Consider the following 17,651-nt stretch of genomic DNA (forward strand, 5'->3'; position numbering starts at 1 on the left):
GATCATCTTTCTCACAACAACAAAATAAAAAAATAAAAAATAAACACTATATGATCATCTACCTCAATTGTTGGAAATCTATCATAATTTCCTTAATTGGGTGTCCAATCGGAATCTTTTTTTCTTTTCTTTTTTAAATTATTATTGGTTTGGTATAAGTAAGCGTTACTAGATCGTGGTGACAATTTGGGTATTGAAGTCATGGTGGTTGGGTCAGGATCTTTGGGCTTATGCGTTTTGTCGCGCTGGTAAAGGAGTTTATGGTGGTGCTAAGTTAGTTCAAGAAGGGATTCGGCAATGGGTGTTTGGGCTTTTGGTGGAATTAGTCAGTACTATGCTCAGTGCACTAAAAAAGTAACATAATATGATTTTTCTCTTTTTTAGACCTAAAAAATCGAATTTGATAATTATGATATATATATATATATATATATAATTCTTAAGAAAACATTTCAAAAAAAAATAATAATTCTTAAGAAAAAATTAGTGCCCATTTAAAATTGCTATATATTAAGTGAAAAACTCTTTCAGTGTTCGAGTGTTTGTTAAACTAGTGTATAATCTAATGCATATGCACGGATACATTTAAAATCAATCACAATTATATTAGGATTGTAAATGAATCAAGCCATTCATGAATAACTCAAGCTTAGCTTAATAAAAAACTCGTTCATGTTTGTTTGTTTATAAATAAGCCAAGTTTGAGCCTTAGTTTTGGGCTTGTTTAATAAACAAGCCTAGCCCAAGCAAAAAAAAATTGTTCATGAACAAACCTAGCCCAAGAAAGAAAAAAAATTGTTCATGAACAAGCCTAGTCCAAGCAAAAAAAAAAAAATTGTTCATGAACAAGCTCGTGAGTTATAAAGTTTGATACAAAACAATCCAAGCATATAGACTCATTTATAATTTTATATGTGTATGCGAAATAAACTTATTACACATATCTTAATAATGATATTGCTAATATGAGACCACCACCCATTACCTTAATTTTTTCCTTCCCTCTAAACCGACCAAACACTACTTTAGACTTTAGTTACAATTTAAAAAAAAACAAAACAAAAAACAAAAAAATTTAAGTGAGCCAAGTATGATTCTTCCCCATCAACCATCTAATGTAAAATTATGAAACATGTTAGTCTTTTCACGTTCATAATAATTACAAATAAGTATTTTTCTAATACTTCACCATCTAAAGTGAATGTAAAAATTTTATTTTGAACAATTGTTGAAATTGTAGACAATGAAGGATGAATGAACGGATTTAATTATGTAAAATTTAAATTTAAATAATGGCTAATCATAAGTAGATTAGAAGCACGATAAAATGGGTATATTTTTTTTACATGATTTTGGAGATTTAAGCATTTTAATAATGTAATTTTCATAGATCTCAAACTTGAAAGCTTAAGCTGAGCTTGAGTTTGAGTTTGATATTAAGCTCGAGTTTGACTTGACTAACTAATTAAGCTCAGCCCAAGCCTTTTGGCTTTATCACAAGCTCAAGCTCAAATATTATTTTATGCTTGTCATAAGCTCAAGCCAAGCCTAAGCTTTTGACTTTTGCTGATGAGCTAAGCTTGAACATGTACTACTCGACAAAACTCGGCTCGTTTACAGCCCTAATTATATACATATATGAGATCAAATTATACTTGGTATTAGAGTTGCAACTTACACCTTTTTTAAGTCAATGAATTTCTAAGAAATGTAATGGTTTCTTATACGTGTGTGTGTGTGTGTGTGTGTGTGTGTGTGTGTGTGTGTGTGTGTAACCCTTTTCAAAAACCAAGTGCTAATTATTTAATTTTTTTTTCCTTTAAAATGTTAACATTGGAATTAAAATTAAAATGAGGTATTAGCCTTAGGAAAGGCGGTGTGGGGTGCCAAACACCTTCCCCACACGTAACTGAACTTCCAAGTCCAAGGTTTACCTTAATTAATTAATTATCCTTGAATTGGTTTTTAGTCAAAGGTAACTTAAAAATAATTAGACAAATAGGTGACTAATCACATCTAATACAAAATCAATGGTTGATGGCGACTCGTAAAAATAAAATAAGAAAAAGAGACACACACACACCTCACCCTACACATGTACACAAAGAGTTACGTCGCAGAAAACCCAATGTGCAACAAGCCAAAGAGAAAGAAGAAAGAACCCTAAAAAGCTTTTCCTCTTCCTTTTTAGGGCGTCCACAGGAGTGTTTGAATTTTTACACCCCCAAATTCTAAAACTTCAAAGTATAAAATCCAAACACCCTTAAATTTTAGGAAGTAAAATATAAACACCTCCAAACTTTAAGAGAGTAAAATTCAAATTTTGAAATGCCAGAGTATAAAATTCAAATACCTCCAAACTTCAAGGGGTAAAATCCAAAATTTGAAATTTCAGGGTGTAAAATCCAAACACTCCCAAATTTTAGGAGTGTAGTTTGCAATTCACCCTTTTAGGAATAAATAAACTATACAATTCATTGTAAATGCTTTAAAAATCCATAATTTTAAAACATTAGCTATTACCTATAATCTCTCTCTCTCTCTCTCTCTCTCTCTCTCTCTCTCTCTCTATATATATATATATATATATAGTTAAAGCCAAAAAAACTCAAAGAAATTCCAATTAAATTCAAAATTGAAGTCCAATTTTACGTCACGTGTCTTATCTAATTTTTTAAATTTTATGTCAATTGAATTATTAATTAGATGCAAAAATCGAAGAGTTTGAATCCAATTAGATTCTAAATTTAATTTCAATTGGAGTTCAATTTTGCACCACACGTCCTATCTAATTTTTAAATTTTTGGAGCAAGTGAGCCACACACACACACACACACACACACACACACACACACACACATATGTGAGTATTTATTTACATATAACATATCGTGTGAATATTTATTTCAAAGAGTATTTACAAACAAAGCATGTGAAATATTGTACATAGCATGTTAGAGTTTACTACATCACAAAAAATAATACATATAATTTAACATGTGAGTATTTATTTATTAAAAATTTAGCATGTGAATATATACATGAAAAATAAAAGAGAGGGAAGGAACAATGTCACATTTTAGCAAATTTATCGCCCTATTTTCTCATTCTCATGCACAACATAATGAACCAAAATATTAGTGTAGAGGGGAAGGGGGGAATATGTTAGCTTGGTGTCTATTGGTTCAATGAAAATGAACCATAGACACAAACCTCAAAAATATAATTCCAAATATTCAAAAGAATGCACATTAATGGAAACCTTAAATTTTTGCCTTTGGAAAGATGAGTAATTTCTTTTTAGGAAAAATCTTAACTTTTTGGGAAAGTTTTGTTTCGAAACTAAGGTTCTCACATTTTTTGGAAAAGGAACTTCTCTTAGTTTTTATGAAAAAGGTTTTTTTTTTTTTTTTTAATGTAAAAAGCATAAAGAATGTGTTAATTTTAAGAAAAAAAGCTCGGAAAATAAGAGCATTTTTTTTATAAAAAGAGTTTGTTATTTAAGAAAGGGGATTCCATGGTTTTTATTCATCTTTTAAGAATCCAAGATTTATGCTTTGCAATGATAAAGAAAAGAGTTTTTATAAGAATAGGGTTTAAGCTTGAAAATCATCTGTGAAAGGAATTTCAAAAAAAAAGGGGAAAAAAAAAACACAAACTTATTTTTTTAGAAAAAGATTTTTAAAACCTAAGTTAAAACATGAGAAAAGGGTTTGATTTTTAAAGAAAATGTTTTCGATGGGTTCTCTCATAAAAGGGGTTTTAAGGTTAAATCCATGGTTTTTATTTATCTTGAAGAACAATGTAAGAAGGTTATTTAAAGAAAAATCTTTTTTTTTAAAGGAAATTTCTCTTAAATAAGTCTTAAACCTTATCACATCCAAGCTTATAGACTCTTTTCTATGTTAGGAAATGGGAGTCTTGAAGACCTCTACCATTTTCTCAGGAACATATCCATACTGTAAATAGGGACAAGTTTAGGACCCATTTAAAAGAAATTCAAAAAGAGATTTCCATTTGAAGAAGATGCACAAAACTTTAGGTTGAAAATCATTCTAAAGAAAAGAAACGTTTTGAGAAAAGGATTTGAAAAATGCCCATTTGGAAGGCTTTTATGGATTTAAAAAGGGAACTTTTTTTTTAAGAAGGTACAATTTTAAGAAAATGGATGGCCATTAGAACCATTTTTTTATCTTTTGGAAAACACACTTTTAGAGGTTTGTTTGCCCAAGCTTTTTTCTATTTGGTAATCTAGGATTTATGGTGCTAGCTAGAGAGCTAGCACCCTTAAACCCTATTACACATGAGAAAGGAAATGGAAGATAAACCAAGCTTAAAGATAAAGTGCATAATTTAAAGGAGAACAATATTTAAAGACTTGAATGTAAAAGCAAGAATTTAAAGAATTTAAGAGCAAGCTTGTATTTAAAGTGATTTAAAGACAAGACAATAATGTAAAATCTTGAATTTATAGACAAGACAAGAATGTAAAAACTTGTATTTAAAGGAATTTAAAGATCAAATAAGAATGTAAAAGCTTGAATTTAAAGGAATTTAAAGATAAGACAATAATGTAAACGGGTTGATTTAAAATTCTTTTTAAAGAAATTTACCCTAAATAACTCCTAATCTCGTCATATCCAAGCTTGTGAGTTCTTTTCCATGTTTGGAAAAGGGAGTCTTGGAAACCTCTACCATTTTCTTGGAAGCATACCCATATTGTGCCTAGATATAAGGTTTAGAACCCATTTAATAGAAACCCATCAACGGTTTTACCATCTTCCCAGTAAGGATGGTCATGCATGAGAAAAAAATTCTCCACAGACCTTATAGTTAAGAAGATGAGGATTTATAAAAGATATTGGGTTGTTTTCTCTTTTTAAATCTAAGGAATTTAAAGAGAGAAGACAACAAAGAGAAAAATTTAGAAACCAATTTTTTTACAAGTGTAGAGAAAGCTTTATTGAATAAAGAGCATAAACAAGAAGCATACACAAGTAGAGAGATATAGAACAATATGTAAAGAGCAAAAAGAATAGATGAACAACATAAAAAAAAAATGATATCTCAATAAATGTAATGATGTATTTACAAAGAGAGAATGAAGGAGAATGGTGTAACTATGAACAAAGTTACCCATCTCCATTACAAGGCTTACCAAGCTTACCTAAGAGCTTTGGAGGTGTAAAAATGGTGGAAGAGGGGGTTGGAGTTCTGTTTTGAGAGGGGCTTTACAAACGAAAAGGAGAGAGAAACTATACCTTAAGAAATTTCTAAAAGAGAGAGAGGATACTTTTTGGGATTTCTGTGCTTGATTTGGAGGTCAACATCGCACCCAAAATGCCTTTATGCACACACAATTTCACTTTCGTCTTTTTCCTCTTTTCGACCCTATTTTCGAGATATTTTTTGGAGGACTTCACGAGCTTGAATTTCTTCTCATTTGGTTTCCATGGAAAGATCTAGATTTCTAGTTTCTATAGGTCCTAACCTTGCATGATTTGGAGCTATTGTCGTCGAGATATTGCGTCTGAAAGGGAGGTGACACTATGTAGGAAATTTAATAGTACTATTCTTGGAAAATTCATTTCTCCCAATCTGGAGCAGATATTAAGGAGCCCTTTTTGTGGAAAGTATATGACTCATCATACTTCAATCTAGTTCAGGTGTATTGCACCAATTGTTACTAAATCAGTACAGTTTATTGCATGAAAATGGTCCAAAAACAACTCTTTTTACCTGAAAATAATAATACATTAAATCAGGATTTTGGTATTTTCTAAATATCTCTTCCATTTTAACTGCAATTTTGGCCTGTGAATTGTTGTTTTGAAGGAAATTTCATGATCTTTAAGATGGTTTACAATTTACTTCGTTCGGACAATTGGTCAATTTTTTTTCCAAAAATGGTAAGTTTGATTTTGGATTTTTGTTCCATTGTCCAATTAAGGTAATTTGGATTTTTTCACACTGTTTCCTACTTTGGTTTTCAAAATCAAGGTTTTCACCCCTTTTTTATATTTAAATCATTATTTTCGCACATCAATCGGGGCTAAAAAAATATAGTATCGACAACCCCCAAACTTTAGGGGGTAAAATCCAAATTTCGAAATTTAAGGATGTAAAATCCAAACACCCGCAAACTTCAGGGGGTAAAATCCAAAGACTCCCAAACTTTAGGGGTGTAGTTTGCAATTTAGTCTTCTTAAAATATTCAAAATTCAACGAATCAACTTGACGAATTAAACAAAATACTATAACTTGGAAATTTAATGGGGTCTACTTTCTATAAATCCTTGGTTTTTTTTTTTTCTCTCCATTTTACAAATTATATAACCTTTGTATTTAATTGTATAAAATTTCTTGTTGAAAACACCTAATTTACTTATGCGGCAAGAATTAGAATAAGTGTGAGTTTGGATTGGGCGTTTTGCTCAATCCGAGCATTTTGCGTTTTTTTAGTGGGTCCCATGGGTACTGTTAATGGACCACCAAACTCAGCAAAACACAGATTTCTAGGTAAATTTGGTTCCCACAGTACTATTCATACCTTTAAAAATTATTTTGCTACAGTGTTTTCAGTAATAAGTTTTCAGTTTTCAGCAAATAAGCAGTATCCAAACACACCCTAAATGTGGTCATGGTTTGGAACCTACTCCAACTACCTATTGCGAGGAAGATTAGTATGCAATTAGTAGACCGGAGTGTATAGATAAGATCTATTTGAGAGTTTATTTATAATTAAAGGACCAAAAGTTCATATCAAAAGAGAAGGTTAAATTCTACTTCTTTTTAATCATGGAAATGAGTTCTATCATATTTATGTTTGTAATCTTGTTATGTTATGAAAGTTTATAAATATGTTCAATATAATATTTGAATTAATCATATTTTTATTTGGAAAGAATTTTAATTATGGTAGAGACCTATTTCAGCTTGAAAACCAAAAACACAAAAGCAAAAAAAAACAAAAACAAAAACAAAAAACTAGGAAGTAAGTTTCTTTTCGGTTTTCATTTTAACAACTCTGGAGGACTTGCAAGAGTATGTAACAATTCTGGATGTTGTAGGGAATGACTTGCATAAGTCCAGAATTAATGTTTCTCTCTCTTTATAAACCATTATACTTTAGCTATGTATTAAATACAATTTAAAACAAAAACTTGAGAAATTCTCTCTCAAGGGAAGGCTATGTATTAAATACAATTAATATAACAATCTCGATTCATGTGACTCTATACATACATTAGCAATAGTTATGGAAACTTGGTAAAGTTGTAGGCTGAGTGTATAGATTAGATATTTGTTTGACAGTTTATTTACAATTGAATGACCAAAATTCCATATCAAAAGAGAAGGTTAAATTCAGCTTCTTCTTTTCTATTATGGAAATATTTTTATTATTTTTATGTTGGCAATCTTGTTCAACACTAATTTTAAACATATGTTTCAATATATTATCTATAATGCTTCTTATTCACTTCTTTTATATACTGATATGTGTATAAATTTAAGATGATTTCAATATATAAAAAGTTTGGTTCCAAACATGTTTAAACATGTTTAGAGCCTTGAGCTCTAGCTGTCAATAGGAAAATGACATTAGACATTGTTGTAGAAAATATGTTTATCATTTTTATGTTCGCAATCTTGTTCAACTCTAATTTTAAACATATGCTCAACATAATATAGCTAATGGTTCATATTCACTTCTTCTACAGACTAATATGCGTTTAAATTTAAGATGTTTTCAACACAAAATAGGTTTGGCTCCAAAATGTTTGGAGCCTTAAGGTCCAACCATCAGTAGGAAAATGACATTAGACATTGTCATATGTAACGAACATGACTCACTTGACCCAACCAACCAAATGAGTCGTGTGCATTACACATGACATAATACATGTCATTTTCCTATTTGTGGTTGGAGTCCAAGGCTCTAAATATGTTTGGAGCCAAACATTTTCCTTGTCGAAATCATCTTAGAATAAAACACGTGTCAATCCGTAGAAAAAGCTAATACAACACATGACAAATCCTATGATATAGATACCCACAAAACTCTCAAGTAAACCAAATTTCAGTGATGGTGAGAGATAAAGAGGGGAAGCTAATCAGTAATTCAGTTCTCAGCACGAAGACCACCATACCAGAAGTAGTAGATATGGAAGCCATTAGATGGGTAGTACAATGGGCAAGTAGCTAGGGTGTCAAGAGTTTTTAGTAGTGGGTGGGGGGAGACGCGAAATAGTGCATAATAGATGAAAAGCTACATGCAACTATATGGTTAACAGAATCCAAGTCCAATAATTGCAAAAACCAGCTTTAACATTGCTTATGAGTAGGCAACAAGGCGAGTGGCTCGTGACTCATGAGTTTGGACATTGGGGGTGGCAAATAATGAAGTACAGGGCTCTTTAGTTTTTGGATAATTCTATTAATATCTATCCTTTTTGGGGCTAAGAATCCTAAATACTCAATCAATTTATGTAATTTCAATTCTTACTTTTGTAATTTGACATCCAATTTTGCACATGATATAGGTGATAACACAAAAAAAAATCCAACTATTTTTACATTTGCACAGACCTATTTGGTGAAAATTAATTGATACAATAAGTAAAATTAATTGATACAATAAGTAAAATTAATTGATAGAATAAGTAGTAAAAGTAAATAACAAAATGTAAAACATTTCTCATTAACGCTCCATTTGTTTTAAAGTAAAATATTTTCTAATTTTCAAGTGTTTGTTTGCAGTTAAAATCTAGTCAAACTTCTAAAATATTTTCCATTGACCATAAAATCATTTATAAAATTTGAAAAATGTTTTACCAAATTTTAAGGATAAAACATTTTACAAAAATACACAATGGCTTCCCTCACCCTATTTGGTGGCTAGGTCACCAATCCGATGGGTTATGTAACCGGTATCGGCAGTTCGGTGGCCAAAGTCGCCTCTCCGTTGACCCATTTCGACACTCCAGTGGCCAAAGAAACTATTTCAGCGACCGGTGTTGGAGGTCCAATAGCTGAAACAAATGTTTTAGCAACTGGTGCAGAAGGTTGGAGCCGCCATTCAGTCGACCGGTGCTAGCAGTCCAATGGTTGGACCTCCCTTTCTGGTGACTAATGTCAAAATCTAGTCACTAGAGACATCATTCTAGCCACTGGTGTTGGAGGTCTGGTGGCTAGAGACACCATTTTGGCCACTTGTTCTGGTGGTCTAGTCACTAGAGACACTGCTCTTGCGGCAGTCACTAGAGTCACTATTACTACTGCTAGTTTTGGCAGTTCAATCACCATACCTCTGACACTAATGACTCTAATGGTTGAGCTACTGATTTTGGTAGTTTGTTTGAAAATTTTTACTTGTTATACCAAACACCTGAAAATATTTTGCAAAAAATGTTTTACATGTAAAATTTTTTACCTATAAAATTTTTTACTTAAAAACAAAAGATGCTATGCAACTAGTAGCCAATGGCTCCCGAAATTAGAGATGGGTTGGGCCTTCTCTCGTTTCTTCTTAATATATCATTACTATTCATTAAATCTTTTTTAAAAAAAGTAGCCAAAAAGGCCATGGAAATGGATATGTTTAGAGCACTAGCATTGGAGGGTGTAAACACCCCCCAATTGCTATTTTACAACCAAAGTCCCAAAAATCATGCTCCATTCGGGTTGGCATATGTAAAAAATTATGCCACCTGTGAACAGTATACAACCTACTGTCCGCAGGTTGTATACTTAAAATCCATTATTTTATTCTCTCTCTCTCATTTCTCTCTTCTCTGACTCTCCCTCTTTTCTATCAAAATTCTCTGTCTATCTCTCTTTCTCTGTCTCTCCCCTCTTCACTTTGTATTTGCTTCTTCTTTTTTTCCTCTCTTCTCTGTTTCTTTCTCAGCTTTCTCTGTCTCTCCCCTCTTCAATCTGTATTTGATTTTTTTTTTCTCTTCTCTGTTCTCTTTCTCAGTTGTTTTTGGTTGGTTTGAATTGGTGGTTGGTTGTTTCAGTGGTTGCTAGGTTCAAATTGGTGGTGGTGGGTTTCAATGGTGGTCGTTTGGGTGTTGGCTGGGTTTCATGGTGGAGATCTGGTTTAAGTCACGATAGATATTGGGTTATGGGTCATGGTGGAGATCGGGTTTGAGATTAGGTTTTTGAGTTTCAGTTATTTCTTGGTCTCAATTCTTGCGTCTCAGTTCTAGTGGTGGTCAATATGGAGAGTGGAGGAGGCGTGGCTCGAATCGGTTGGGGTTAGTTTTGTGTTTCGGTGGTGTGGATCGACGGTTGGTTTTGTAGGTTGATTTTGGTGTTTCTATGGTGGTTGAGTTTCAGTTTCACGGTGGTTGTTGGCGACGTTAGGTTTGTTGTAGTGATGCGGTGGCAGTAGGTTTGGTGGTTTTGGGTTATTTGGGTTTGTTGTAATTTTTTTCTTTTTTTTTTTTGGGTGATTTTGGAATGGGTTTGTTGTGATTTTGTTATAGATTTAATTAGTTGATTTTGGTAGGGAAGGATTTGGTTGCTAGACTTGTGTTATGGATGTTTTTGGTTGCTAGGAGCAAGGAGAGGAGAGGAAGACTCCCTAGCAAGTAGTAGCAGAGTTGAAAAAATAAAGAGAAAGAAAGGAAGAGAGAGAGAGAGAGAGAGAGAGAAAGATAAAGGAGAAAGAAATAGAGAATTGATTGGTTTATATTATTTTAATGAGTTGTAGGTAAAAATAGACACTAGAATGTTAGGTGAGTTGTAAAATGAGATAGCATAATAGATAAAGTAAGTTTTGAAGGTGTAAAATAAGAACTTTTTTGTATCCTCGGATGCTAATGCTCTTAAAAGTGACATATCCTCAAGATTTTTTGAATTGCAAAATAAGATCGAAATCTATAGAGGTTAGGCTCTCTAGCTTTTTTTTTTTTTTTAGAAATAACTTTGAACTTTCATTAAACAATAACCAAATCGGCTTAAAAAACATGAAGGAGGTGTGGAAGAACATCCTTCATCCACACCATAAAACCCGTGACATAATTAAAATGTCTAGCGAGATTATGAGCTACAAAGTTACCATGTCTACGAGTATGTGAAAAACCAATAGAAAGGAAAGACCCTGCAAGCACTTTTGCATCAAAAATTAAATGACCATAAGCAACTAGAGATTCTTCCTCACTTTTCAACGAGTTAATAATCAACTTCGAATCACCCTGACTTGATCACAATAAACAATAAACGAACCAATAGCTCACTCTCAAAAATATTCAGGTTAAATAAATTTAGAGCATCTCCAATTTATGAGTTAGTTTGTGGGATGGATTAAGCTGACACTATTCCAAATATTCATTTAAGGTAATAAATAGCATTGTACAAACTCGGCCATTTGCAAGCAACATACAACACCGACTCCCATAAACACCTGTCATGATATACAATAACTTTGTGGAATTTGATAGAAATTCATAATTTCGACCTTATTCGAATAGATAGAAATTGATTATGTCAAATAAATCTAACAACTAGTGTTTACCAATCTACACCCAAATCTCTTGTAAGGAAGAGTTTGTCAATGTACAGGATTACAGGAGCTGATGCAGTAATGTAACTTTGCATTTGAATCCTTGCTGACGGCTCTGAAAGTAACATAGTGCAAATCAATACACCATTACTGATACCAGAAATTTAAAAGACAAAAAACAATAATTTAAACCACACAAGCTTTGTCCATGCCAGCTGCCCCCATCCCCTTGCTTTTTCTTTTGTTGCTTAGACAAACCTCAATTATCAAAAGCAGTATCAAGGATTTAAGTACAATTTGGTTTGATTTAATAAGCCCACATCCTTACTCTCTCCTTAACAATGCAAGACGACACCCACCAGCCCCAAAGGTTTTGGAACAATCAAAAAGGTCAAATAAGTAAGATGGGTATGAATTTTTCAAAACAATTCATAAATTTCATTCAAATACTAAAAGCATTTGAATAGACATGCATTTTTTTAATGTACTTTACCGAGATTTTCAACTGAGCAATTGTATGGTTTTACCAATTAGTTCATGAACTCACCATCTTCATTGAGCTTCTGCAATAGCTGTGCCTTTGTAGGAAGGGCATACATCCCTGCTGCTACAGCTTTCCTGATAGCCCACCCATGATGGGGAGCAAATACCTGTGCATAAGCCTTAGTAGCTGCATCCTTCAGGGAATTTCCGCTGCCATACGATAATCAAGAACTGTTAACTTTGTCTATCAAATTAACCACATTACATTGATTTAAGCATCAAGATCACTCAAGTTAATATTTGTAACAGATTTCTGAATTTCTAGGCAAAAAGGAAAACTGATCATCAGTTGCTTGGTACATTAACTTTTTATGTCTAATCCCTTCCCGGATTTATAGCCCTTTTGGGAAAGATATGTTTTCAAAATTAAAGCATTTTCCAACCAAGTTCAAAGCATTACTATCTCTACTTACTTTGAGGGAATATGAAAAGATTTTATTGTTACATAATTTTCTATTCAGACAAACTGATATCTTCAAGAGGAAGGCATATCTATTTCCATCTTTTTTGTACCAACAACTGTGACCCTGCAGACCCACAAAAATCAACTTAAGAAATCTATCTCCTAAGATTTCAGTGAGAAAGACTACCTACCTACTGTCTCTCCCAGACCACACAGAAGCAAGCTGCAGAAGCCTTGTGCACTGGCTACAAAGTTGTACCAAAAACTAAAAAATCAACGGAAATTATAAATACAGTACATCATTAGACCTCCTTAGTTGAATCAAAAAAAGACCTTTCACCACCCCCCCAAAAAAACTCCAACAAAAGGAAAGGATACTTTGAATTTTGTTGAAGTGGTGGGACAAAAACCAAGTGTGGTAGATCATACTGAAATTAAACTTCATGGAAGGTTTGATAATACCTTTCATTTTTTTCTAGGTAAAATACACACACATCCCAGGGGTCTAGAACCTATAATCTCACTCCCCCTCCTTTCTTTTATAAGAAAAGGCACTTTGAATTAATAAATTAGTAGGGGCTAACCGTTAACCTCACACCTTCCACTATCCTAGTAGGTTGGTGATGCCAGACTAATAAAACTAATAAGCATGCATGTAGTCCAATAATACTACCACAGAGAGTAGGTAATATAATTGCATGGACGAGTCTGAGTACACAAATAGGACATAAGAATAAGCTTAAAAACCTTTCAAGGCACAAGCGCCCAAAAAAGAAAAGGAAACCACTCCACCATAAAAGAGGCCAGGGGAAAATATAGTAACTTGTTGCTCTTTTTTTTGGTAAGTTTGTCCCAAGCTCACCTCAAAGGAGTACTCTAACACTTCACTTATGATTTACCTATATTTCTGGTAAAACTGTTAAGAACCTGATAAAGTTCTCAATGTTTAATTAATTTGGTGGTTCTTCGAGGGAAGCAGGCCTCCTAAGATGGGATGAGATTGAGAAGAGGGGAAGTGTATAGGAAGAACTGAAACTAAACTTTGAATATTCTCATTGATGATCTCTTCAGTACACCATACAGTCCTTTTATACATCAACTTGAGACTACAACTAAGATTTCCTACTGTAACTGACAGTAACTAACTTGTAACTACTAGACAGTTGTGCTACTAACAGCTAACAGTAATCCTAACAGCACTCTAATGCACCTGTGATCAATTAGAATTACACGTGATAATTATAACAAGCACCTGGTACAATCTAACTATTACACTCACACAGCAGCTATAGCCTGCTCGTGCAGCAAGTACAGCCTGCACAGCACAACCACGTACCCTCACCACACCATGGCAGCTCCTCTCATGCACATCCTAGCTTAGCTCATGTACTCACAGTAGCTTAATAGGATCTTGACAAAAACCAAATTATTCCATTAACTGTAAAATACTACTAATCAATTGGTTCAGTTGGAAGCCAAATTGTCATTCTCTTATTATTGCTAGGTAAGATCTGAAACTTAGAACTACCTAAGGCCGAAGTCATCCATTTAGCACTTAAATCAACCCAATACCATAGCTAAGCACTTAAATCGGTCCTTAAGCCCTCGTTTATCCAAATCCAGCTTTGACCCAATACCATAGCTAAGCATGATAGCCTTTCAAACTTCACTTGTTTCTTTAATTCTTTTCTTATCAATAAGTAAGAATTCATGTGGAGAAGCACCATAAGAGAGAGAGAGAGAGAGAGACTTTTGCAAAGGGAGATTCACTATTCCAAACGAGCAACTTCCCTCCTATGGACACAACGTAACGCATAACAGGACTGCAAATGAATCCCTTAATTTCAATTCCCCTAAAATTCCCTTGCCAACTCAAACAATTTGATATAAGGTGTGCAAGATTGCCAAACCACCTTCCAAGGAAATACTTCATCTCCATTATCCCTCAATTATTTTAAACAAGGCAATTACCTTGATCTTTTTGATCCTTGACATCCAGCAAAATATCTGATTTTCACCTGAACTATTTACCTTGCCTCCATAAAGAAAACCAAAGAACACACCACCAATCCATTTGCATACATTTAAGTACCCCTTGAGACACAAGTGCACCCCTCCTAGACTCCTCAGTCCTTGACAAGATAATATTACTAGAAACACATACACACTTTAAGTAAAAAAAATTAAGTACTGCAAGTTTGATCAGAATCAATGGTTACAACAAGTAAAACCAGATCAGATATTTAGCATTGCAAGCCTTAAAATATTATACTTCTACAGTGAAATTAACAACTCTATAAGTTTGTATTAGCAGAAAATGCCAGCTTATTTTTTAAAGCCTCACTTGTTCTATGTACACTTATACTTTTACTTGACGTACTTTTTCAACAAAATAAGCCACTGGAAGAATTAAAAAAAGCCCATCCAAACACACTCATACTGCTTTGACAACAAATTTGGAAAATAAAATTGAATATTTGATCATAGTAATGACAATTATATAACCAGTCAAATATTTACCATTGCAAGCTTCAAAATCACATTTCACATTAACATCCAACCATAAATACCCAAAAAAGAATTTAAAATTCTGATACATTCAACAGTTAATTTCATCACATGATCAGGTAGATATTTATGCAAATCAGACACAGTCTACCCAAATTTACTCAAGTTTTCCTTACTTTATTTTCTTCCAAATCACATGTTAATATCTATCCAGTCTATTTGACAAGGACACTGGTATTTCTTGGCTTGTCATCTTCACCATTCTTTCGTATCTACTACAGCCTCTAATAAAACTATATTCCACCAATTCTTAGTCTGGCTAACTCTAAAATTAATCAGTTCTAAAGTTCCTCATCAAAGTTTCAATTCGTTTTTCTTTTTGATATGTAAGTTTAGGCCCCAAGGGGAAGTAGAAGGGCGGCTTCTAACTAGTGACATCCGCTTCACGAGGCATGGTACTTGACCAATTGTGCTACCCCCTTTGAGTTTTCACCTAAGTTTTAATTTAAACAAGTTGCTATATCTTGGGAGAAACAATTTCCCCTATTTGATTAAACTGTCTTGTAACTACATAATCTAAACCTTTCGAGCTAAGAAGCACGGACACTCCAAAATCCCCCACCAAGCCGGACAAGCTGGTTATCAAAATTATATTTTGATGTATGCAATTTACTTTGAAAAACTTCTAATATATGGAACATAAATTATGTTTATAAATAATATATATGTATACACCAAAAAAAAAAACTATGTGAAGGAGTTGTTGGTAAAGGTACACATACTCAGTAACTATAATTTGTTCAAAGAGAACCTTAACCATGTCGATCCCACGTTTGACTCGCAAGAGATTTCTGGTGTGACTCCCACCTTTCTTCACAGTGTTGGCTTTTACATCTCGCTCAACCATAGCCTGCAATGTCCCAATTGACTTCGATGCCTCCACCAGATCATTCACCTGTTATCACAACCAAATCGATCAATTAATACCAAAGCCTTCGAATCATTCATGCATCAAATTCAAAACCCAAGAGCTTTACCTTGGCGACGTAGTCCATCTCGGCGAACTTGAAGGCGATGCCCAAGCAACCGAAGAGAGGCGAGATGAGAGAGCAGGCTCGAGAGAAAGACGCGACATCGATGTCATCTGGGGTCTGGGAATTCACGGTGGCTTCGAGCTCCTTGAAGGACTCGGAGATTTTCCTCAGAGGCTTATGGTTGTTATCAGCCATTTGGTTAACTTTGGTTGTGTTCTGAGAAAGATGAGAGAACAATGTTGTTTGCTTGGTTTCCTGTTATTGTTCGTTGTTCGCTTGTTGTTTGAATTGGAATAGAAGTACATTCACGCTGTTTTTATTAATAAAAAAAGATGCTTAGAAATAGGAAGTCTTTATGATTCTAGTCTACGCCACTTTTTTTTTTTTTTATTGGAGGATGGAAAATAAGATGGTTGACGTTTTAATTATGAAAGGGATCTTTTTCAACGTTACTCGTCCGACACGGTTAGCTCGTCCGACATGAAGAAAGCATGAGGTGTGAGAGAAGTTAAAAAAAAATGTGTAAAAGTAAAATGGTAAAAAATTAAAAATTTAAAAAAAAATTATTCATGGGTTGAAATTACTCAAAAAGTTACTTTTTTTTTTTTTTTTTTTTTTTTACTTTTAATCTCAATCATTAAATTTTTAATTTTTTTTTTTATTGCATGAGTAATAGTCTTAGTTCTCAATTCGGAGAAAATATATCTTTTGAGTCTGTTTGGATAAACTGTTTTAAAAAATACGTTTTTAAAAATTAGTATTTTGAAAACATAAGTTTTAAAACCACGTGTAAACTTTTGGTAAAATTCATGACAACATTAAGAAGAAGTTTTTTTTTTTTTGGTCAACTGAGCATTTGATCTATATTTGTCTAAAATTATTGTTTGAGTGTAAATTACCAAAATAGGACACAACTCTAACACCAAAGTACACTCACAAAATAATTTCAGTCAAATTCCAATCATCCCACCACTATAGCTTTTCACCAATCTCAATAATAATATAACTTTCCCAAATCAGACTCTATCACCTATTCTAAACCACACAAAAAAAAAAAAAAAAAAAAAAAGATTTGAAAAGTTGAAACCCAAATCACAAATGACGAAGTGAAAAACTAACGGGAGAGAGAAAGAAAGAGTTTGCAAGCAATGGCATTCTCTAATTGTTGTGATTGAGCTTGTAGATGGTGCAATTAAAGCTCTGCTAGTGCATCTTCTTTCTATTTCCAAAATATATTGCTACATGTGATTTGGGTACACCAGGTTTAAGAAGCCTCTACCTAATGTGTCATGACCTAAATCAATGAAACATGAATTTAGATGCATGACTAACTTGCTAATCTTACATAACTCAATAGACATAATTAATTTAAACATAGTTCAATAAAACTCCAAATAAAAAATGCTCTTAATAAATCTTTTACAATACTAAAATCCAAAATTTAGAATAATCTCCAAAATACTATGAGATCTAAAGCGGAATAAAAATAACTAATAATCATTTAGGACTTCAAGTATTATTGACTTCGCCTAAAAACTCTCACGCTCTACCTTGCATCTTATGAAACAATCCAATGGTTCTGTCCTCCAACTAAACTTTAATTTGAAAATTGTAATTAATGGGGTGAGCCACACATCTAGTAAGCAATTATACA

The 17,651-nt window shown here is 33.2% G+C and overlaps 1 protein-coding gene across 1 annotated transcript; it reads right to left on the reverse strand.

Annotated features, from left to right (window-relative positions):
- Positions 1-11,306: 11,306 nt before the first annotated feature.
- On the reverse strand, positions 11,307-16,304 carry LOC115992864 (accelerated cell death 11). Its single transcript, XM_031117097.1, has 4 exons — positions 16,001-16,304; positions 15,746-15,918; positions 12,057-12,202; positions 11,307-11,624 (listed from the first exon to the last, which is right to left on the reverse strand). Exons 1-4 carry the CDS (start codon positions 16,190-16,192, stop codon positions 11,518-11,520), a joined length of 618 nt encoding a protein of 205 aa, XP_030972957.1. The 5' UTR covers positions 16,193-16,304; the 3' UTR covers positions 11,307-11,517.
- Between the last annotated feature and the right edge of the window lie 1,347 nt (positions 16,305-17,651).

Source organism: Quercus lobata, chromosome 5 (genome assembly GCF_001633185.2).
Source record: "Quercus lobata isolate SW786 chromosome 5, ValleyOak3.0 Primary Assembly, whole genome shotgun sequence".
Classification (NCBI taxonomy): domain Eukaryota; kingdom Viridiplantae; phylum Streptophyta; class Magnoliopsida; order Fagales; family Fagaceae; genus Quercus; species Quercus lobata.

Excerpts from the sequence above, each read along its gene's own strand:
- LOC115992864 (XM_031117097.1), bottom strand. The coding sequence starts at position 16,192 with ATGGCTGATAACAACCATAAGCCTCTGAGGAAAATCTCCGAGTCCTTC. Across the intron at positions 15,919-16,000 it reads AGATGGACTACGTCGCCAAG|GTGAATGATCTGGTGGAGGC; the intron begins GTAAAGCTCTTG and ends TTGTGATAACAG. Across the intron at positions 11,625-12,056 it reads GCAGAAGCTCAATGAAGATG|AGCCGTCAGCAAGGATTCAA; the intron begins GTGAGTTCATGA and ends TGTTACTTTCAG.